At 35.0% G+C, this 24,057-nt stretch overlaps 1 protein-coding gene across 2 annotated transcripts in view; it reads left to right on the top strand.

Annotated features, from left to right (window-relative positions):
* The window catches only part of LOC129224667 (uncharacterized), a 205,270-nt gene that overhangs the window by 84,141 nt on the left and 97,072 nt on the right, over positions 1-24,057 (top strand). The window contains exons 1-2 of one of the 2 annotated variants that reach the window (XM_054859208.1): positions 3,577-3,707; positions 17,885-19,660. In XM_054859208.1, the coding sequence (XP_054715183.1) occupies positions 19,474-19,660 (187 nt within the window). In that variant the 5' untranslated portion in view covers positions 3,577-3,707; positions 17,885-19,473. Of the gene's footprint in view, positions 1-3,576; positions 3,708-17,884; positions 19,661-24,057 lie in introns of those variants that run through there. The other variant, XM_054859209.1, reaches the window with a different exon arrangement.

A 24,057-nucleotide genomic window follows, 5' to 3' on the forward strand; every position in this document is an offset into this window, starting at 1 on the left:
GAAAAGGTATCATTATTATGAGACTATGATTCCTACCCCTCCCCCCTTCGGTGGGCACTCTCGAAAAGTTACACAGGAATTCAACTTGAAAAACGTTAATTAAAGAATGAATTATACAACATCATGAATACTGTATGTTATACATCAAAAAAAAAAAAAAAAAAGTATTCAATATCAAAGCAGCCTTTTTTTTTTAAATTGGAATTTGGCTACTTTTCCATCTTCAGCTTTTTCTGCTGCTAATGATTCTGCTGCTAATGATTCTTGTGTAGGGGGGGGGGGGCTTTAATAGTTCATCATTTTAGGCCTTTGAAAAAATATTTTAAAGAGCATTAACTGATGACAAAGTAACCTTTTTCAAAAAACTTCTCATAGAATGACCATTTTATCAACTTTCTTCAATACTTAAAACTTCATATATGTTAAATTTAGATCAACATTTTGCTGAGTAGGCTCTTTTATGAATTCAGTGTGACATTTTTGTGACAGGGGGAAGGGAGAGGATAACAAATAGTGTGACATCATGCGTTGTTTATAACAATATGCTCATGTTGAACAGCGTTACATGTAACAAGGAGGGGGGGGGGGGATTTGTTCAAAATTTTGCAACATCCTTTATGGACAGCCCCTTAATTCAATTTATGTTACAGTTTCAGAGTTCCTGAAAGCTTTTTAACAGAAAACCCCAAGGAGTTCAAAAATTATATAGTTCAATACATTTTGCCTTTTTTAAGCATAACAAACAAGCATAGAGCATTTGGCAAAAACACGTTGTATCCACTGCTAAAAAGTAATCTTTCGCAAGCCCAGAAATCATGAATACCGTTAACTCAACCACAATTTGTACATAAATATCATAAAACTTAAAGACAACAGTGCCAAAAAAAACATATTTTTTTAAATTTGCGCACAGAACCAGCTTGTTTGAATAACATTGCAGGGGCGTAGTTGGGGGAAAATGTTTGAGTATCGAACCCACCACCTCCGGCGTTCAAAGCTAATCTTCTTACCTCAGAACTACAGAAGCCCATCAAGGAATGTTTTTTGATCAAAATAACACATGCTAGCGTATGAAACTATTTAATCGAAACCGAAAATATAAGATTAGTTCAGTTAAAAGCCTGTTTCAATAAACTTGTTTACATATTAACTGAATATCAACCTCAAGTTACGTTGCTTCTGATAGCAACAAGTATATTTGCAGAAAATTTTGACATATGTATATTGTCAGCTTGGAAAATCCATTTCGAATAAGTGCGTGTACAAGGTTGAAAAAATAAAGAAATAAAAAGTTGCAAGTTAACCGTTTCAAATATTAAAGCAGTATGCTGAAATTACAAATTACAGACAAAGATATCAGAAAGGAAACTGACAATTGTTTGTGTAATGGAGGAAAAGTTAAGTTACCTTAACTGCATGAAGCATAAAATGTTAATTTATTTATCTGAGAAAAGTACTTACCTCCGAACTTTAAAATTTATTCCATGAGGCGCCCGATTTTTTTCTTCTCATGCAGGTTGTTCGGTAGCGCAAATCGCTGACTCCCTTTCACTTAGCAGACACTCAGACACTTACAAGACTTATTATATATATATATATATATATATATATATATATATATATATATATATATATATATATATATATATTTTAATTGCCTCTACATTCCGGTACGTTTAAAGGATGAGATAAATCCAACAGTATTGTGTTCAAGAATGTGCATCCGAAGTTACATATTTCCTATTTCATCTATTTCAACCAGAGAAAGCAGCACTACTGTGTGCCTGCAAACTGCACTGCTTTCAAAGTTTCGCGCCAAGTTCAAAGATCGACGACTGGTGGCGTAACGAAGCAGGGGGGAGAGGAGTTGTCTGGCCTGTTATCACGTGGGTCTCGCCTGGACAGAGTTAGCAATTACACCTCCAAATAATTTCAAAATTATATACTTCATTTTTCGTAAAAAAAAGCACAAAAAAGGTCGATTTTTTGCACTTTTGGACTTTTTTTGGGGCGATTTTGGAACCAAAAGATATTATCCTAGGAGGCTAAGATTTTAAGAATAACCTATTGATGCTAAAAGGCAAATTTTGAGGCCCCAGGCGCTTCGAAATTCGAAAATTAATTTTTATCACTCCACCCTAATGCTGTGTAAGTTAGACTAAAATGTAGATAATGGGTTTATAGCGTCGTAGAGCATCGAAATGACGACTATTTCGAAGACAACACATATATTACGTTCACAACACAGCACAAAACATTCCACACACTGCAAAAAATAAACTTTGGAATTAAAAATCCAGCCGTGTACATTTTTAGGTTTCAAAACAACACCATCTCGAGATTCTCCATGGATCATGGCGATCTCCTCGTTCTAGGTTCCCATCCTATGTACTCCGCAAGGTGAGAAAGCGTTCTGCTTGCCAAATCTACAGTTCTTGTTAGGATGTTACAGCTTGTAAGAATTTTTATTCATCTGCAAATACGATATTGCAGAGCAAGATATATATTTATCTATAAACTGATAAATTTACAAAAATAAATGACAAGAATTAAAATAGAAAAATAGGTATTTATGTCCATCAGGTATTGCTGATCGATAGTTTTTGTACTTTAAAAAATATATTAGTATTAGACGGGGCGCCCCGAAGGGAGGTCAAGGAAGGCCACTGTGACCTTCCAAAAATATCCTTATTCAGCAAATTTTGTCTGATTCTGCAAAATTATCATCATTTGGCAAAATTTGTTGGAGTTCCATTTGGCAAAATTATGATCATTCGACGAAACTTGGAGTTTGATTTGGTCAAATTATCGTCATTCATCGAAATTTTCGGCAAAATTTTCATCATTCTTCAGATTTTAAAGTTAAATTCAGCAAACTGGGAATTTCCGCCCTCTCAAAGATTTTCGCCTCTGGTATTAGAACAAAACATAAAATATCGAAGTCATTAAAAACCAGAGGGTTTTTAATGACTGTTTTTAAAAATGAACCAGGTCCAGTACAGCCCTGTGCAGACAAACACACACACAAATGTTTTTCCTTTACCAAACTGTAAAAAAAAAAAAAAAATCAATCGTATCCGTGATGACTAAATGTGTTCATTTTTTAAAAATATTGCCTTTAATTTAGTGTGAAACATTTTGGAGTTATTCGTAAACAAAAATTATAAATCAGAGAACGACTAAATTAAGTAGTCATAGTAGTTTTCAAACCAAAGTAGTGAGTGCAAGCAGTAAATCGAAATATAATTTGATTGTAGGACTGCTGGAGACAAGGAAATGATTTGCTGAACTTTTTTAGTGCAGTTAATCGACGGAAGGCCGTTATTATTTTCCTTCCGAGAGCACTCGCGCACAAAAAGAATAAAAACGTTGATTTTTAAAATTTTTCCTCTTCTTTCGACAAACAATCCCTTCTTGAGCACGAAAATTGCAACTCCAGACAAAAGATTCGTCCTACAAGTTTACGACCACGGTCACAGTTAAGTGCTCTTTAATAACGGCCACCGTTTACCGAAGCTGTTTTCGCTCATTTTATTGCGCCATTCTTTTCCGATTTTCTCTTCATTGGGATGAGAGTTGCGCTAAAGAACAGAATGTTTTGATTTCTCCATCATAGGTGGGAATTTACCCATAAGAAATGTTTGTGTTCGGGCGGCGTTGGAATACTTCCATGGAATAGTCTGCTGCTTGTTCTTTTGAGATGAACCGTGAGTATTTGCAACTTTTCCGGAAACGCTAAATATTTTAAATGAATTAGACGTTTTTTTCTCGTTGAACCGATAAAGGCATTCTTTTTCGAAAAAATCCAAATGGAAAAGTGGATTTCTTTGGTCTCTCAACATGTACTCTCAGTTTTTTGGCTTGGTATTTCGTTAACCGATATAGATTTCGTTAACCTTTCCTTTTTCTCGCCTAACAGATTAAGACTCTTTTCTGAAAAAGAAAATTAAAGCGTAAGTGATTTATTTGAACTCAGTATGTACTCCCAGGATTTCAGCTTGATATTTTGTTATGATTTTCTAAATAAAAATTTATAATATACATGTTTTAACGAATTTGACGTAGTCTAAACTTTTTTCCTGTTAAAATGATTGTTTCCGAAAAAAAATTGAAATGCAAGTATGAGTGGTTTACTTTGAACTTAGTATGCAGTCTCAGAATTTTGACTTGGCATTTTGCTACGATTTCTCAATTAAAGTTTGCAAAATAAATATTTTAGAAAATTATGCGTAGTCTTAACTTTTCTCCTCGCTAAACCGATTATGATTATGGTACACTACTGTCACGAAGAAAGTTGAAAATGTTAATGACAAAATGATTTACTTTGAAACGTGAATACAAACACAAAATGCTAACTTTATATTTTGCTATGATTTTATAGTGAAAGTTCGTAAGATTAATATGTTTCCAAAATAAAACTATAGCATGTTTGTGATAAGATCCGATAAGTTTTTTGCGCGTTTAGAGAGTGAGTTATTTTGATAACCGAATGGTTTACTTTGAAACTTTAATACACACTCAAAATATTGACTTTAGATTTTGCTATGATTTTATAATGAAAGTTTGTAAGATTAACATATTTCTAAAATAAAACTATAGCATGTTTGCGATACGATCCAATGAGTTTTTTTACGCGTTAAAAGGGTGAGATATTTTGATTATTTGAACTAATTTTTTGTTCAAACTTCATTATGATACTGTAATATTGTATAAAACGAAAGTAATGTACTATATAAACTAATAGTTACTTATTAGACATTTCATTATAAAAGTAATATACACATTAGCTTTTGCTGCAGTAACGTGTAAAAATAATGCTAAAAACTAAATAGCAATAAACTGGCTATAATGAGAGTTGACGCTCCGTTCTCTCCCTTTATTTCGAGTTAGCTCAACATAACTTAGGCAAGCCCGTCATTTCTAAATTTCTCGGGGGTGGGGGGAACTAAGAGTTTTTGTTCTCTGCATTTTATAGGGAAAACATTACAAAATATGCACAAAAAGCTTAATTTCATTATGTTTCTAAAATTCGGGGGGGGGGGGCAGGGACTGATTTACGGCGGGCATTCGGGGCTCGGGCTCGTAGGACCAAAGGAAAGGAGACACCAAATTTATGTCATCATTTTTTTTTCTTTTTTTAGGGACCAGTGTTCGGGGCCTCCAACTAAAGGGAAGAAATATTGTTGTCATTTGACGATTTTTTTATTTAATGAAAGCATATTACAGGCATCACCGCACTAACCATTGACGTCATCATCACGTCGTCAATCAACTAACCCGGTAAATTGATAACTGTATTCAAACACAAGCATCATCTGCGAATGCAGGTGAAAAAACGAAGTGAGCTAAAATAATTTTGTTGTGATCAGTGATCTTATGCTTTTCACTAAAATTCAGAAGGTCAGCCTATGATGGCATATTAAAGAAATTTTCTTGCTTGTTTGAATGCTACAAAGCAAAATATTCGAGAAAGTGAAAAAGATCTTCAAAAATCTTACTCCTGCAATTTGGAGGACTACATTCCTGATGAATTTATTCATATTAGATGAAAAAAAAAAGTTCAATCATCGAAAAGTTTTAAAAAATCCATAAACTTGGTATAATGGATACTTTTGCCAATGTAGATACAGCCCTGAAATCGTTTTTGACTTTGCCAATCTCCAATTGTAGTGGAGAACGATCATTTTCGCTATTGAAGAGAACTAAGTGTCCTTTGCGTACTCTCATTTCTGGTAGTAAATTATCTTCATTAGCTCTATAATCAACAGAAAGAAGTTTGACCGCAAAACTTGATTATGAGGACATTATAGAAGAATTTACTACAAGAAAACAAAAGAATATATATAAAGAATCATTGATGCGAAGAAAGTGCATTTTGATTTACCTTTACCATTTGTATCATAGTTTTTCCATCTGTGACTGTAAAAAAATTTCTAACATGAAAACCATAAATTTATTTTAGATTTCTGTTAAATAATTTCTTTGCAAAACGTCTTAATTATTAACTTTTCTCGCATGAAATCAATACTTTAAAATTTTCTTTCTATCAAAATAATATCCAACACTCTTACTGAATGTACCTTGCCTTGCCTGCAATATTCGAGTCGAACCGAACCATTGTTTCGGTCACTCGTCTGGACATAGCTAATTCTGAATTAGCTACCAGTTTGTTCGGCACTCTAGGCTTCCTTAAGAGGTTTTCCGCCTCCAGCTCAGTCACTCCTATGCCGGGCTGATGGAGTGTTAATTAGCACGAAACTGCAGTCCTCGGCTGGAATTGACTGAGCTGGCGGTGTATTTCACTTACATTCATATTTTTTTGTGTAGGGAGGCATCATATTTGTCTTCCCCGGGGCACCCAAGTGTGTAAATCGGTCCCTGGGGGGCGGGGGCATTTAACAAGTAGCGTTGGTCTGGTTTATTTGACTGATGTAACAATAACTATCTTTGACCCTAAAACTAACAAACCAATAAGTAAATATAGTTTCAAAATCGGTAATGACCATTCCATTTGTCGATTTTCATAGCAGAGTTGAGTGTTATCCGGAGCCCGATTAAGATATGGGGTACCTAGGCCAAGAACTAAAGCAATTTTAGCCATTTGGAGGTTCTTAAAACGCAGGACGTTAGGCTGCGACCTAGTTGGCCTATTCAGTAATCAGGCCCTGGTGTTATCAGACAAGAAAGACAGAATTTAATTTTGATGTAGTAAATAATTAAATGGCTACAGAAACTTCAGCTAAATACTTTGTCGAAAAGTTTATTCAACTGAAAGGCAAAATGATTTTCAATATTGCTCAAAACACGCATTCCTGGTACATACCACGAAGAAAACGGGGAAAGAGAAGAAAAATATGAGGGATTATTCGTGAGCGGTGGAATATAGATCGAACTGCCACCGCAATCTGCAATACGTTACGACGATTTCTCAACACATGTGCAAATAAATTTTGTTTCCGGTGAAGAAACCAAAATAGTAGCTTTAATTCAATACAACTGCTTGTAAATTTTATTCTTATTAGTTTTGTTATTAATCAGTAAGATAGGGATGACTTGACATTGAAATTTTTACATCGTGTATCTAACAGTATTTATTAATTCACAGTAAACATTGTTATTATCCATTTGCAATCCATTCCCTCTCCTGCCCCCTCCCTCCCTGACGTTTGCTTTTAAGATGTTAATGAATAGAAAAACGATCCTTTTTTTGATTATAATAAAACCAAAAGATCTCGACAAAGACTTAATTAAAAACTGATAGTGGTCGAAGGAATCGATAATGACTCTTTTGAAGTTCATCATTCGCTTTTGTCTCGATTTTACAAAAGGATTACTAATCAAGAGCCAACTTTTGTTTTCAAGCCATCCGGTTCCATTCACTCGCCAATAAATTTCCGGATATGGAATTACCGATTTGATATTGATGGGAAGTGAAACGGAATGGAGGATAGAAACTGACCGCAGTCTTTTCGGATGCAAATGGATTTATTGATCAGAAGCGAACCGGATTTATGATTTCAAAGGCTTACCAAATTGAAACAGTTGAGGTTGCTGAATTGATAATTATTGAAGTGCAGAACACGATCCAAGTGCTGGTTCTTTAGTATCTCACGTTCTGTCACTTCATTATCGAACTTTGCCTTGTTTACTGAAGAAAAGGAAGTACGACCATGGAATACAGTTCTTACATTACATAGGAACCTTATTGGTTCCAGCATAGACAGTATTGAATCTTAAAAATCGGATCAAAGCTTTGCCGAGCGAGGCAGATGAAACAAATTTTTTTCCCTGCATGTTATAATGTTCCTCTCAAATTAAGATCTTACTGATGTAACTCATACATAATTATTCTTAAAGTGTTCAAAAGAAGCATTTTTTTAAAACCATTTCTAGAGGCAACCGCATTGATCCAACTTTCTTGTACGAAGTAAGAAAACATTTTATTCACTAAAGATTTCTCATTTAAGTTTCATCAACTAATGTTCTGTTTTAATTACCCCTGAATCAGTTGTGACTAATTTCTTCATGACATCGTATAGTCATTCGAAATATACATTTTCACCTTCCCCAAAGTCCGAGACCATTTTGGCGAACTTTGTTGAGACAGTTTTACTTACAGTACATATTGGCATGTTTACTCATTTTGGTGCCCGTCGCGATGCATTTTTGAGACCCCCTTTGTTTATAATTCCAAAAACTTGGAATTCCGAGTGTTTTAAATTGATTCCGGCAAGAAAATTTTTTGAATAACATTGTCATAACATGCCTCCAAAATGGCAAATTTTAAGTATAAAATTCATTGCCTTAAATAATCCAGCCTGAAATCTGTTAGTAATACTTCTCCTCGAGTAGCTGTCTAGAAAGTTTTTTTGGGAAGTGGTGAGAATTTTTTTTTCTTATTTTAAGTTTCAGAATATAAATAACGATAAACAACTTCAATTTCATAAGAGGAAGGAGAGAAACATTTGTCCTGAGCCAGTATCGCCTGTGAACCTGTTCTGTCCTAGCTCATGTCCTAGTCCCTAGAACATAAAGCAATTTTCAGGGTTTGGAACGTTTTTTCTGCTCGTACCAATGTATTTTGGTACAGTCTGACCACCTTTAACGTGGAATTAGCAAGCGACCTGTTAAGACGATTCTATCTGAATGAGGGTGAAAAGAAAAAATTGAAGCGCGTATTTCGTTCATTTCAATGTGACTCTGGTAAATGTAGCGGCTAACACACATTTTTCATACTAACGGCAAGCTGTAATCATCCCTGCAAATTTATAGACGCTTTTCTTTTCCGCCTGTAAACCTCATATTAGCATTTTCATTGCATGTGGGGGGGGGGGGGGGGGTCCAACAGTACTTTACCACCATTAAAATTATCCATTTATCTAAAAAGTTTTAAGTGTAATTTGCCTTCAGAAGCGCCTCAAACTTAAATTTTTGGAAGGCTTAAATTCTCGATTTGCCGAATAGAACTCCAAATTTGGGCCGAAGCATCTCCAAATTTCATCGTATGAGGATGATTTTGCCAAATCATCAGACGAAATTTTCCGAGTAAGGACATTTTTTGGAGATCACAGTGACCTTCCATGGGTTCGTCCTGGGTGGGACAAATTTTGTAGTCGTTCTAAAAACAGGAATAAATGATGCTAATTGTTCGTTAAAAAATTCATTTCAAAGCTGAAGGTAAACATCGGACTATGGATTTTGTGCCTTTGGAACCTTTCAATCAATGCAGGTTTTTAAGGCTTTTCTTGATTCAAATCATCAGTTTAAAAACCTTTTTAAAACCTTTCTTTCATCATATACTTGTTCATTAATAAATACATCTAGAAATAATTAATCTTTTCCCACCATTACTGAATCAGAAAAATGTCATTGAATGCTCCTGCTAAACCATTTTCCATGGAATTCTATAATTGAGAACGTGTCGAGGTAAGTGCATAGATAACACAAAAGATCACATTGTATGAGAAGCGCCGTTATTTTCCAAAAGAAGATTTTTTACCAGCTTATTAGTCAACTTCCAAATCTTTTGTACAGTCGCAAACCTTTTTACTGTCAAAAACACATTTGAAAGCCTGCCTCGTGCAAAAATTCAAAAGGACCATTACGAAAACCATTCGGCCACTCATTTATTGACTCATTCTTCTGATTCATGCTATGCTGATTTCATTCTTCTTATGCAGGATATGCTGATGTTTTTTTAGTTCCCTTCTCTTTCTTACTGCCGCTGTTTTTATTTACAACGTAATTTTAGGTATTAGAAAGTTTATATGGTGGCATAACACATTTCGTAAACAGATTCGTTTGCTTACATTAAGGAATTGAATCCCAATTAATTTATTTTCTACTTCGGTTACTGACATATTGGAAAAAGCAAAATTTAATGAAAAAGCTCCGATATTGTGCGTGTAAAAAATCTTGATATTTGATTTTGCCTTTCGCTTATATGAGAGATGCCTTTCTGGAGGACTTTTATGGAAGCTGCTGCAGCAACGAACATGCGTCTCTCACTGTAGCAAGAAAACTTCTATTTAACAAAATGATGTGACATACTTTATTGCACAACCTTTTTCTCCATTCTCTAGAGCAAATTCATAAAATAACGTGCGGATTCAAACACGGGACCATGCAGTCTTGCACCAGGTCAGTCGGGAGGCCAATAGAACAGGGGGTATATGAGTTTGGCGACCCTTTAATTTTTCAAACGTGTATTAAAATACGGAGAGATAGAGAGAGAGAGGATGCAGCTTCTGACTTAGGAGGGAGTCATTACTAGATTTATGTATTTGCAACATGAACATAGTCGAAAGTATAATATTTATCTTCTTTACTAATAATAAAGCTGAAAGTCTGTCCGGAGGATTTCTGGATCTCTGTGATGCGCATAGCGCCTAGACCGATTTTCATGAAATTTGGCACGAAGATAGTTTGTAGCATGGGGGTATGCACCTCGAAGCGATTTTTCGAAAATTCGATGTGGTTCTTTTTCTATTCCAATTTTTAAGAACAAAATTATCATAAGATGGACGAATAAACAACGAAATTATCATAACGTGGAACCGTAACATGGGTACAAGCCAATTGGCGATAAAATTCACCATACATTATTTGTAAATATGCAGGCGAACCAAAAGACCTTTTAATTTTTCTATTACGGGCAAAGCCTTGCGGGTGGGGTGCCAATAGTTTATATTAAAACTGAAAGTCTCTTTGTCTGGATCTTTCTCTGTCTGGATGTCTGGATCTCTGTGATGCGCATAACACCTAGACCGTTCGACCAATTTTCATGAAATTTGGTACAAAATTAGTTTGAGGGTGTGCATCTCGAAGCGATTTTACAAAAATTCGATTTTGTTATTTTTCTATGATTTTTTTTAACGATCATTGATGGATTTAATTCCTCTGCACCGAGCGCATTACCACAACATGGACGAGTAAATTACCTTAACATGGACGAGCAAATTACCATAACAGGGGCGAGCAAATGAACATAGCAAAGTGATGAGAAATTCATCATCCATTATTTGTAAATATACAGGCGAACCAAATGACCTTTTAATTTTCTACTACGGGCAAAGCCGTGCGGGTACCGCTAGTTCAATAATAAATGGGTCTCCTCCTTCCTGCCCCAGAATTTTTTAAAAATTATTTTACTTCCTTACACAAAGCAAAGGAAGCATTATATTCATGAAAAAAATTTCTCTCAAACTTCAGCCTAAATTTATATTTTACTTATCCCTGAATGAATTTTGAGTATTGTATGTATGTAGGTGTAATCAATGTACCAATGTCTCATATCTCGAAAACAGTATTCAGTGAAAGATTGAAATTTCATATGTACGCTCCAAATAAGGTTTAGTTATACACCTCCATTTTGTTTGCAAACAGATATTCCAAAAGTACTATGTGAATTTTGTTTTACGACGAATCAATCTTAATTTCAATGCAGACTGTCGTAATGTCACTCATTGAAGCATGGAATCTGGTATGAATTGGGTGAAATTGGCACTATTTAGCTAGACTCCCGCGAGTCAATGTCGAAATTGTCAATGTTTTTAATATGAATCTCTGTAAAACTATCTTTCCTGCATCGATTCCAACAATGCAGAGCAGTATTAATCAATAAGGTAGATAAAAAATATCGCTTTTTTTTGTTAAATTTCGGAATCGCGTTACCTCTCAGAAGTTGTAGTTTCGTATCGTCAATTGGGTAAAAATATAAAAAAAAATTTCTAAGTTGGCATTTTCAGAGCTATGGAGTCCGAGGTAAAATGACTTAAGACCCTGAAAATTTTAGAACCCTCGATTCCGACTTCGAGTCCTTTATCCCAAAATCGGTCCGACTCTGACTCTGCAAGCACTGGCAAAGTGGAAGACTTTGAGTAAAAATAACCGACTCCGAATCACTCGGAGTCCGATTCCACAGCCCTGCACGGCATACAATTTAAGAAACGCTAGTTAGAGTGATGTCGAACAGGGCTTCCGAATACAAGGGCTAGCTCGTTCCTTTGATCTTTTCATCCGCCGCGAAGTGGACAGCGAGAGGAGAAAACTCGTTTTTGACGTCATCGGGTACACTCCGCGGGACAATATCCACAGCGTATGCCGAAAGAACTGTAGTATGCCTTAGCTAAAATACAATTTAAGAATTTTTACTCTGTACAAGGGTTGTTTAAGAGGCAGTTGAAGTAGCCGAGGTCACTCCCAGACAAGGCTAAAAATCACTCATTATGAATAAGGATATGAATATTGTTTTCAAGGTTTAATTTTAATTTGGAAATGTCTCATAACATTTGACTAGGCTTTCTTCAGAAATAAGCGCCTGCTCCTGCGCTAAATCAGTTGGCAGGTTATTTTTCCTTCATGTTATGCTAAAGTAGACAAAAAAGTCACATTTTTTAGAATCGAAAATATTTGTGTGTAATTATATTTGAAAGTATTGAAAACGCCTTCACGTGCTGATGGCCTAGTTACTGAAAAAGTTCTGGAAACTTAAGCTTTCCTTCAAGATTTTCAAAGAGCTCAAAACACATCCAAAAAAATTAGGAAAACAACCTTCCTTTCTGTTTTTTAATGCTTTTTTTTTATGGAAGACTAACTTTGAAGCTGCTTCAATAAATAATTGGGGGAAGAATTTTAAAAAGTTAAGGTAAAGAGCAAGACAAATTTCATAAAATGTGGTGTACGAAGTTATTTTTTAATGTAGGATTTGGTTCAACCCTGTCACAATGCAACTTAATATTATATATAATGATATTTAATTAGCTTAGTAATGGCACTGTGAGACCGTAATAAATTTCCTTTAACCGTAAAATTACAATGCATTTAGATGCAATACATGAAATTTCTTTGTAAATATTATTCAATAGATTTAACTTAATTTCTTGAACACTGTATCCCCATGCTTAAAATAATTAATAATTCGCATTGATGCGACAATGACTTAAAGATGGGAGAGGGGAGATGGAAAATGAGCACTATATCTTGATTATCTCAATCGTGTATCTATTTTGTATAGGAGCATTTTTTTTTTTTTTTTGTGATCATTTAAAGCTTTCAAATCAGATACATTAGAGTTTTTATGATTGTACAAAAGCTAGGCCATTTAATTGTTCTTCTGTATTGAAAGACCAATTTCCTGACCCATATAAGAATGCTATTGAACTTTTTTTTCGAGTAAGAACATTTGGAAGAATTCGATATTTGAAAGAAAAACTTTCTGAGGACAAAAGGTAAGCCGGCAAAAATATTTTTTTTTAATGGACTTTATCACAGAAAAAAACTTTGTAGAATATTCGGAAAGATTTCATTTATTACTGTAACGTAATGATTTGCAGAATTCAGACGTGAAGAAATTTTTCAGTCTACAAATAAGTTAGCTTTATAAATTTGGTGATAATCATTGAAGATTTAAATTTGGTTTACGTTGCTAAATTTCAATATGTTATTTTTAAATTGAAATGATTAAAATGCTGATTAACAATTTCAGTAAACACCTATTAATCTAAACTTCGCTTTATAAATAAAGAACGCGTTAGCGTAATAACGTATTTTTGTAAGGCTGTATTTTTATTTTTTTAACTTTTTCTAATGCAACTTTATATTTCATTCTCTTGAATTCAAAATACAATTTTTACTGTGTTCAAGTATTTTACTTATGAACATTGGTTCAATTTATAGGTTATTTTGCTTAATTCGTTTTAAACAATCTAGATGACATGGATCCTCTATTAGTCCAGGTTAATGAGGTTCTACTTCAGTTTTTAAAAACAACACTTGTTAAGATTCTTGGTCAGAGTTATAGTCACTTCGTAAAAAAAACTTCCTCTAAAAAACATCGGCAGTATTTAGATTCAAATAGGGTATCACGAAATTCCAATATATTTTAGTTATTCCTTATATCTATCTTATCTCTTTCATTTTCTTTGAGACAAGTTGGAAAAAACAATATTATAATTATTTTTTAAAGTCTAAACTGACAAAATTATGTACACACAAGAGGAAACTTGACAAGCACAGTAAATTATTTTCATTTCTTTATAAGCTCAATTTTATTGTGCGAAATTTCCGCTTTCTACCCCTTTAAAACACGCATATTGGATAAAGAATATCCAAAACTACACAAGAGAAACTAAAAATTTGTATTGTAGATTTTAATTATGTTTTTGTTTTTAGTATCGCTTATTAACTTGTCGATGGGACTCAAAACATTTACCCTTGTATTTCATTTTTTTTTTTTTTTTTGAAGCTTAACCCTCAGAAATTTTTAAACATAAAAATCGGAAAAGAGAGTGAAGAATTACGCAAGCAAGCACTATACAAATGTCCCAGATCGAGTGTACCCGGTGATGTCACTGGCACTTTTCCCCTCGTTCCTACTTTCGCGGCGCTAAGACCCAGCCCTTGTTCTTCTATGGCTCTGGATGTCGAAGAGAATCCCCAGGAAAATGCTTTTCAAGTGAACAGTAAATGAAGATAGGAAATAATCACTTTTGCGAAAGGAGACTTCACTCTCTCCTACACAGGGAGGACGAGCATGGGAAAAGGGCGGCCCTGTTAGAGAATTCTGTAATGACTCAGTTTCGCGCCACTCATATGGCGGAAGAAACAAAACTCTGGATGTGCACCCTCGGCGGCCCACGTAGCGAAGGATGGTGGAGGCGAATCCATCGGGACCGATGCAAGTCCTTGGCACTTATAACCTCAAAGGAAGTCGAGAGAGAGTAATGGAATTCTCTGAGGAAAGCTCCGTGAACACCTGTCACTTTATTCACTGTCACGTGGTAGGTCTTCGCATTCCCCCTGGCGCGAAAATTTATTGGCGATATTCCGTTATTGTTGGTTTTATGTAAACTCGACGAAAATAGATTCTCAAAAACATAAATAAATAAATAAAATAAAATTAATTAATAAAAAGCGCGTCGTGAAAAACACCAATGGGGTTGTTTCCTTCAGTCAAAAGTAGTACTTTTTGTCACTGAAATTGATAGAATAAGCAAAAAAAAAAAAAAAAAAAAAAAAAAAAACATGGACTCGGAAAATACTTTCATTTTCCCAACAGTTATTATTTAATTACTTTTTTAAAATGTCCGATTCTTCAAACAAGGCGTGGTCTTTATGACGTCACAAATGATGCACTATGGTGCATCTTTCTACTACATTTCCACGTTATGATAATCAAGAAGCGAATCACAATTGAGCTCTACGCTTTGCTATCAACCATATTGTTGCTAATACACGTGAGTAAAGATGCTAATTAAATATTTTAGATCGTGAATGGCAACACTGAATGGCATTTCATCATTTGTGATGTCATCGGCAGAAGCGTTAAACGATGAAAGAGCACCGATTTAAGTAATTTTTTAAAAATATTAAACTTAAAGAAATTATTTAAAAAATGGTCAGATTTTATGTTTTTAAACATGCTCTTTCAGAAAAAAATACTTTTAAAATTTTGGAAACGACCCCATTCCACTAAGATTCAGCCACTCGACCGAATGTCACGTGACAAGCAAGTAATAACCAATTTCGTGTTGACGACAAAAAAGCCACCCTGTGCTTTCTGAATGCAAACTCTTAGGTTCTACTTTCATCATGTGTCACTTTCTTTATCTTCACGTGACAGGTCTTATATTTCGCTTGACACGATAATTCCTTGGCGATATTTTGTTATTGTTGGTTTAATTACCTAAAATCCAGTTATACATTTCCTACCAGGAAAACAAGTGATAGATAGCACTCCATTGAAATTCGGCGACACGACCGTATGTCATGCGATTCTGAAGCAAAACTCGGTTACATGTTAGCGACAGCGAAGCAACCCGACGCTATTTAAATTGGAAATGTGCTCTAAACTTAAAACGCCTAGCACTCCTGAAGTGCTCATGACCTACCAGTTGTAGAAATTTTGGAACTCTAAGCACAGCAAACCTTTGGGGGCCCCTTTGACTTAAAAAACTGATACCCCCCCCCCCCCCCCCCCCAAAAAAAAGAAACTCATTGGTGCAATCTGCACCATTGATTTTCTCTAGGTTGACCCCATTGACATTTGCATGGCTATAGGCTGCAGTAAACCAAGATTGTAAACATATTATGTTTTGATTATGTCACTGAATACCTTGAATCAAGTCTTTTCCTTCCCCAAACCGGTCTCCAGTTGCTTGCAAAAAGAGAAAAAGTGCTTCAAAAATGTTTTTAAATATCTCAAATAATTCTTGGAAAGGAAGTTCTGAAGCTATTTAATTTCTGAATCATTGTAATTTGAAACTTACATAAAAAAAACAATTACAAAAGATTGAAACATCTTGAAATATTGTAAATCAACAGAAAAAAAAATGACTTAAGTAGTTCGCAACTCCAGAGCTCGAATACGCTACCTTGCAGTGATTAACAATATTACCGAAAAAGGTAAAACATTCCGTTCCACGTGTTTTCTTTGGGGTAAATTACAGGTTTCAGACAGTTTGTGGTGTAATGTAATTTCAGAGGAATAGAAAAGAAAGCTTCCCACAAACACAATTAAAAATTACTGTCATTCATTAAGCTTCAAAGCATGTTATAAGTTACAGCACTTGATTGTTTCACCTTTTTCATTCGCTATTAGACACTGGCTGCAGAGCCTCCTATAGCTTATTGGAGTTACGAGTTGTAGTGAGCTCCGTACCAACATGGAGTTACATCTGAATGGTCTCATTCTATGCTAAATGTCACTCCAGATAGTTTCCTCACTCCATGGGAGAGAGTTAGTTTTCTGCTGAACTCATAAGCCTTGTTAAAACAGAGTTAGAAAAAAATTTTGTGCAAAACAAATGAAAGCATTCATTATAAAAATTTTTGGGGGCTCCAAGCCGGTACTTCACGGACTTACACTTAAAATCAGGCCGTGCTAATACATTTTCAAGATTAAAATATTCAGAGTGGTTTGGAAGTTGGGCATATACTTCTTTTTTTGGACACTTCGGTCGAACGACACCCGATACTGCTCTCTCGGGTTTAAATAGAAGTAACGAGTAAGAAACACTAGATATCAGTGAGGGTTCCGGTGGGATTCGGGATCGGGATTGGAAACCCTAGTCAAAAGGTCTGAACGAATTTATCGCTCTTCCCCCTCTGGATTTAGAAACTATGTAATTTTTCACTTGTGCATACATTTTCTTGTTTTTTCCGTGTAACATATATCGAGCATGTACTCTTTACCCTCAACCCCTGGAAATTTTTGAGATAACGGTCCTGCCGTGACGATGCTGGGAGGAAGTTTCTATGTTACAAAACTGATAAACCTCTCCCAGGGGAAAAAAAAATAATCTGTCTCGTTGGGTCTCCTTTTCCGATAGAAAATTATGGCTAAGTGCATTATTATGTGTTTTATTCTGTCATTAGTGTGTAGGAAAAGCTTCTTAATTATTGCCAAAACAGAAATGAATAATAGAAGTTATAAAATTCGTTGTTGATAAAGTTAACCAATTTTTTCAGAGGCCGATCTTAAGCAAGCATATATAACAAGCAAAAATAAGTGAATTTAGGACTTTTGAAACTTTTCAAATAAAACAGGCTTTCGCGATTTTTCTTGATTCACGAGTTTTAAAAACTTTTTTCTTGTTACTGAATAGATGACACTGACTTAGTGCCCAAAGTGATAGATCGCCGGAAAACGTTTGAGAGACATTCCAAAACACATTCAAAGAACAGATCGTACCCAAGAGGTTATAGGAACGATCCGTCAGACGAGGAACAGGCAGTGTCGTCACCCGCCACACCCTCCGAACCGAACACACCCGCAAACAGCACTTTTATGCATCGCGTCTTGAAACAAAGCGGCGCGCTAAATATATGCAATGATGTGTGTCAAACGAAATTGAGAGCTATTTTTATCTTCTCTTTTCTCCAGGTGGCCGAGTAGAGATAACATCGCCTACCATTGGGAACGATGCACTTGCTGCCTTGGGGACTCGTCTGCTGCCAATGTTTCGTTGTACGTTATCCAAGACAGCAAGAAATCCGAGTGATTACTTCTCCAAGCGGGAACTACATCACCACATGAAATTTATTGCTTTTCGTCAAGCATAACTCAGAAAGAACACTTATTCGACTTCTACAATTGATTTGACGAATGCATTCCATCAAGTAATGAAAGCTAAAACAATTGTTCAAGAAAATTTTTTCCCATATTCCATCTTCAATTAACTTATTATTCTGCAAATTTATCAGTATATGATCGACAGCTTTTAGCGACCATTTTTATTTTAAATTAGTACAATTACAGCTTCCAAATTAGTTTTAAAAAGTGCTCATTTATATATTACGGAAAACAGCAGATGTAGTAATGCTACTTCATTTATTACATGTTATCGTTTGAGGGGAAAATATATTTCTGATCTAGGTTAAGATCATTTTACTGTCAAGTTTTTAAAAAATATTTTCCGAATTTGAATGGAAGTTTATAATGTTCGACATCAAGAAATTACTTGACTTGAAAAGTTAAAAACAGTATGAAATTATTATTTATGTGTTTATTACTTTAATACTTAGAACCCTTTGCCGAAATGTCATGAACTAGTGTTATAAAAAGAGATTTTTCTCATTTCGTTGACATTATTAGTGCATTTACTTTCCTGTCCCATCAACCATATATTATTTATTGCCCCATATTATTTATAGAACCATCATAGAAGAACTTCAACAAATCATTGAAGACTATAAACATATTTTGCTTTTCTCTGCTAGAGGTTATTTTTTGTTTGCAAACTTAAGTTCATGCAGGCATGAATTCATGGAAAATACATTTTTATTCCTGAATGATATTTTTCAAAAGTTATTTAACAAGGAAAAACATTCTGCCTTCCCCCAATCAAGTACATTCGCGTATATCAGTTTTTGACTCGTAGTTTGCTATTTGCAGAAAATTCTGTTGTCGAAAGAATGAAAAAGAATAGAAAACTTCATGTGTTTGATGTTTTGTGAATTAAATCTTGTATATGTGCTGCATGTAAAGAACAAGAGATAAAGTCCTTAAGAAAACAAGCAAAGAGAAAATATTTTAAATTATAAATATTTCATATCTGGATGTGCTTTTACTGACCGTTTGAAAAGAAGGAAAAAAATCGGTTTTTGTTGTCCATCCTCAGAAATGAATTAATCTTTCTTTTAGAAAACTGGTAACAAAAGAGGTGTACGATTAAAGACCAACTTAAAAAAAAAAAAAAAAAAAAATTCTGAAAGCTAATTACAGCTGCGAAGAAAAAAACGTAACATTTTCAAAAACAAAAAGTCAAAAACATTTCTCTGTGTCGCTATCGGAGAAAAGCCATCAGAAGCAAAAAGGGGAGATAAAAAAAGTTGAGCGGAGCGGAGAGAGAAAAATAAAACTTTAGCGAGTGAAAGGAAAAAGAATTCCGCAACTTCAACCATGCTGAAGTTCGCCAGCTGAGGCGACCGCTGCCGATCTTGGCGCGAGGTCGTCGCCAAGGCAACCGCGCCATGAGGCTGTTCAAGCGATCGAGCGCCTCCCCTCCGCAGCTGGTACGCTTGTCGATGCTAACTGAGGGTGGAGAAGCGATAGGCAGCACGGCCGCGCCAGGAGTTAGGCTGTCTCTTCCGAGCTGCTTCAGCGAATGCAACATAGAAGAGCTCATGGCGTCGACGGGGACGCCCAAGATCAAGAGGGGTAAGTTTTGCTTCTCCTTTTTGTTTATACTCTCGCTTTCGGCGGAGTAAGAGGATCATTAACATCGCGTCCCAAGACAAGGACGTTTCTTTGGGCTCTCTTTACTGTGGATATTTTCAGTTATGAAGAGACGTACAAATGATTATTCTCTTTGTAACAATGAGTGTTTATGTTTCCAGTTCATTTATTTATGGTAGAGTAAAGAGAGGAAAAAATATGGAAGAAAACAATTACATAAATTAATTCTGCAGTTTTTTTTTTTGGGGGGGGGGGGTAGTCAATGTTATTTATTTAATTACGTACGAACTTTTCAAAATTTATTTTGTTTCTTTTTTTCCGAAAATAACGCGTGGAGAAGTGAAGGATTATGTAGGATAATTATTTTATCATTTGTAACATTGACCTATAAAATTAATACCAGATTAGTTTGTGAGGATTTTTGCAACTAGCTTAAATAAAAAAAAAATCATAAAAAAGGAAAAGTATAGTTCATTTTTTTTATTTTTCATTCTGAGTGTTTTTTTCTAATTAACAAATATTTTTTTAATATTTACATATAAGAAGTGAAATGTTCAAATTTTATCTGTTTGTGTCATTTTTAATTACCCCTGTTAAGGTTCATAATTAGTAATCATTTATTCATAACATTAAGAATAAACTGCCCTATAAAACACTCCAAAAATTAGCCACTGGTCTGTCCCGGTTGTACATTTCAGAAATCTGGCAAGCCTACTTATAACTAAATTTGTCAGAAAGATAAAGTTTCTGTATTGATGCCGAAAAACGATGAAAACTTTCCACATATCATGATGATGTTTAGGTGCCAAGGATTTCAGCAGCTCCTCATACCGCAGGCAGGAGCATGCGGAGCGCCTGACGTGCCCATGCCCAGGTCCTCTTAGTCGGTAGAAGGTAGTCTAAAAGTTGTGAGCTTCTTTTGATAATTTTGCTGTTCTGGTTTTTAAGAAGACAACAGAAAGTTATTAATTCTAAAGTATGTTACACTCACAAAGATATTATTTTTATTATTTATACCTTCATAAATATATATATATATATATATATATATATATATATATATATAAAAGAGTAGAATTTTATGACAAGCAAATAGGGGAAATTCGTTTTCTAGTCATCACTTAACTAAAACAATTAAGTACGTCTGACGATTTTTATTGACCAACAGTCTTTTTTTTTTTAATTCCTGTCGAATAATGTTTATTAAAAATAGTAAATCTGAAATAATAAAGATCCCCCAACCCTCTCCTTTTATTACTACCCTGATTTGAATCTCAGAGCCAGACTAGCCCAAGTCCAAAAATTTTGTTTTTCCGTTTATTAGTACATTGTACGTAGACAAACCCGACGGGAGGCCATGTCAGCCTAGTCGGAAACTAAGGGACCCAGGCCCCTTAGGGGGTGCCCTGTGACACTGACGCAAAAAAAAAGAAAGAAAATAAGGAAAGAAAGGATGAAAGAAAAAGGGAGAAAAAAACTCCGAATAAGAGAAAACATGATTAAGCAAAAATTTACTCTTTTGGCACTTACTGTTATGGCAATTAAAATAGAGTTTATTGGTTTGTAGCAAGAAAATTTAATTTCTTCTCTCCCGCCCCCTTTTTCTCATCTTTTCCCCCTTTTCTTTTTCTTCCTTTTTCCCTTTTTTGGGGGGCGGAAGTTGCCCGGCGACATAACCGACTAGGGGCCCGCCTTGGCTCTCTGCGGCCCTGTACGTAGAATCCTTTTCCGCATCGAGCCATGTGAACATAATTCTAAAAAAACATCCTTTGTAGTTTTTTGCCAGTATTAAAAAAGCGCGCGTCCAATCCTTTGCATGTGAAAGACAAACGTTTTCCCTCTCTCCTGTAAATTTGCGATTATGTGACTTACGTTTGCCTGGCTCTGAGAAACAGAAATAAGGAAGCATGCAAGCATCTGCCAGTGTTGTAAGAAATGAGGTAATCTACGGGCCAGACCCTTTCCTGGAAGTTTGAAATTTAATTGCAAGACTGAAAAAAAAAGTTACTCTCTCTTCCCTTTAAAAATATACATTTCACAATCTAATCAACTTTTACACGTCTGACAGTCTATGTAAAAAAAAAAAAAATTATAACTGCCTTTATTTACATATCTAAGTATCAGAGTTGGCTATTTTTAGTCTGAACACTCCTTTTCAGGATTTTTTGCCCTTCCTCTGTCTGAAATGTCGAGACAAGTAGGCATAAAATGCAAACATAAGATGCAAATTCAACAAAGGATTCATTGAACGTTTAAAAAATGAAAAACAAACCTCAATGGCTTGGGGGGAAAGCGACTTTTCCTTGTCCAATGTTTCCTTTTTTCAATGCGAAGTTCCTGCTCATAAAAGCATCTCGATACTCTGTATAGTAAACTTGCTGTTTTAGTATTGTAAAACTCTCTCTCTCTCTCTCTTTTTTTTTTTTATCGTAAGAACTTTAAATGAGGAAATATAAAAGATAAGGATGCGATTTATGCCGATTGTACACTTGAATAATCCAAGTAAACAAACCTCACACTTGCAATGAAAATTGAATGTGTTTGTAATTTAAGTACGTTAGATTTATTCAAGTGCCATGGGAAAGTTTTGAGTTCGTAGGAGGACATGGAGTTCGAATGATTCTTAAAAGATGGCGGGAGCGGAAAAAAAAGAGAAAAAAATTTTTTTTTTCTTTATTCACTCTCTATTTATTGAATGACGAATAACATTTAAAATCTGATAATTTATTATTCATTCTTTTTTCGTTTTCTTATACGTTCAGTTTTTTCCACGTAGTGTTGTAAGTCTAGGATGATTTCAGTTAGGAGTTGGAGAGATCCCCATCTTTTTGACTTCTTGGTCAAAATATCTTGGATGCCGAAGAGCGATTTGGTACAATTTAAATTAAAAAGCATTTCTTTCTTTGTTGAAAAAAGAATTTCAAAAAATCTTGGAAGCATCCAATGTTGTTTACGAGTCGTGTCGCAGATCTTTAGTAAAGAACTTTCCCGTTTTTTATATTTATTCAAATTACACTCACAGTTAAACCTAAGATAAAAAATTAAATTGCGTTTGTTTGTAATATAGCATTATAGGGCTCCCAACAGATTTTTAGTTAGTCCTTAGGTTAAATAAAGGACCTATATTCTTTAAAAAAACGAACTTTTATTTTTAATTTTAATGATTAAAATTTGGGATGCACCGATTAATCGGCAGAACCAGTAATAGGCCAGTTTTTACCGATTTATTGGCTGGAAAATAATCTTATTTGTTAGAATCACTTTTGCTTCCAAGAACGAAAAAAACCTATGCTGAATAGCTGAACGAATTTATTTCATCTATCAATAGTTTTGAACTGTAACTGTTGTGCCCTCATTTCATTCAAAATTTACTAATTATTGCCTTTGGGCTAGAACAGCACGCTCATATTTTTTGAGAAAATGAGAAAAAATAAACCCAAATGCATAAAAGAGATTACAAGGAAAATGCAAAATGAAACCGACATTTTAAAAGAAAAAGGGACCACGTTAAAGAAAAGACTTTTAGGGAATTTAAATCAAAAAAGGGATTTTTAAGGAAAAGAGGGAGCAGTTAGCAGCCTTGTGTGTAAGGTAGGTGCTGACAGTGGCGGATCTAGAACTCAAGCAAGGGGGGGGGGGGGGGCTAACCTCGGTACAAGTGGGGAGTCACTGTTTTAGAGGGTCTTTTTCGTTTTCGTCGTTTTTGCTGGAACTCTCGATTTCGGGGGAGGGGGGCATCGCTCATAGAGGGACAGACACCCCCTTTAAACAATATGAAATTTTCTTTACAAGGGGTCCCTCTCCCGAAAAATTTAGGACTTTAAATACGCTTTTTTACTTGAAATAAACTTATACAGTACAGGCTACTGAAGAATATAAATAGTCTCGCGAACATTTTAAAGGTCTGAAAACACTATATGCACCTCAGTTGGATATAAAGCTACAAATTACCTCCCCATGGCCAGATCTAAGACGGAATCGCAAGCAAACATTGAAAACGTCACTTACAGCATACAAAGATAGTGCTCTAGATTTGTGCTTATGCGTCTGGAGTAACTATAAAACCATGCTCTGGCAAAAACCTCATATAAAGCTGAGTAGATTATCACATTGGTAGATAAAAATACATTCGCATAACAGGAAGGGGTATGCAAACATGGTATGGCGCCCTATCGAAAAAGTGAAGATAAAAACTAGGTATAAACATTATACCCCTTGCTACAGAAAAGTACAGCAAAAAGAAGCGGATGCTCAAAGGGGGTCAAGACCCTTCCGTAGACATTTGAGAAAATGATGTCAGAAATGCATTTTTCGGAACGTTTTCGTGAAGTTAGATGAGATGGGGTGGAGGTTCCTTCCCGAGTATTTTTTCTTACTAT

This window comes from Uloborus diversus, chromosome 6, assembly GCF_026930045.1.
Source record: "Uloborus diversus isolate 005 chromosome 6, Udiv.v.3.1, whole genome shotgun sequence".
NCBI classification, from domain to species: domain Eukaryota; kingdom Metazoa; phylum Arthropoda; class Arachnida; order Araneae; family Uloboridae; genus Uloborus; species Uloborus diversus.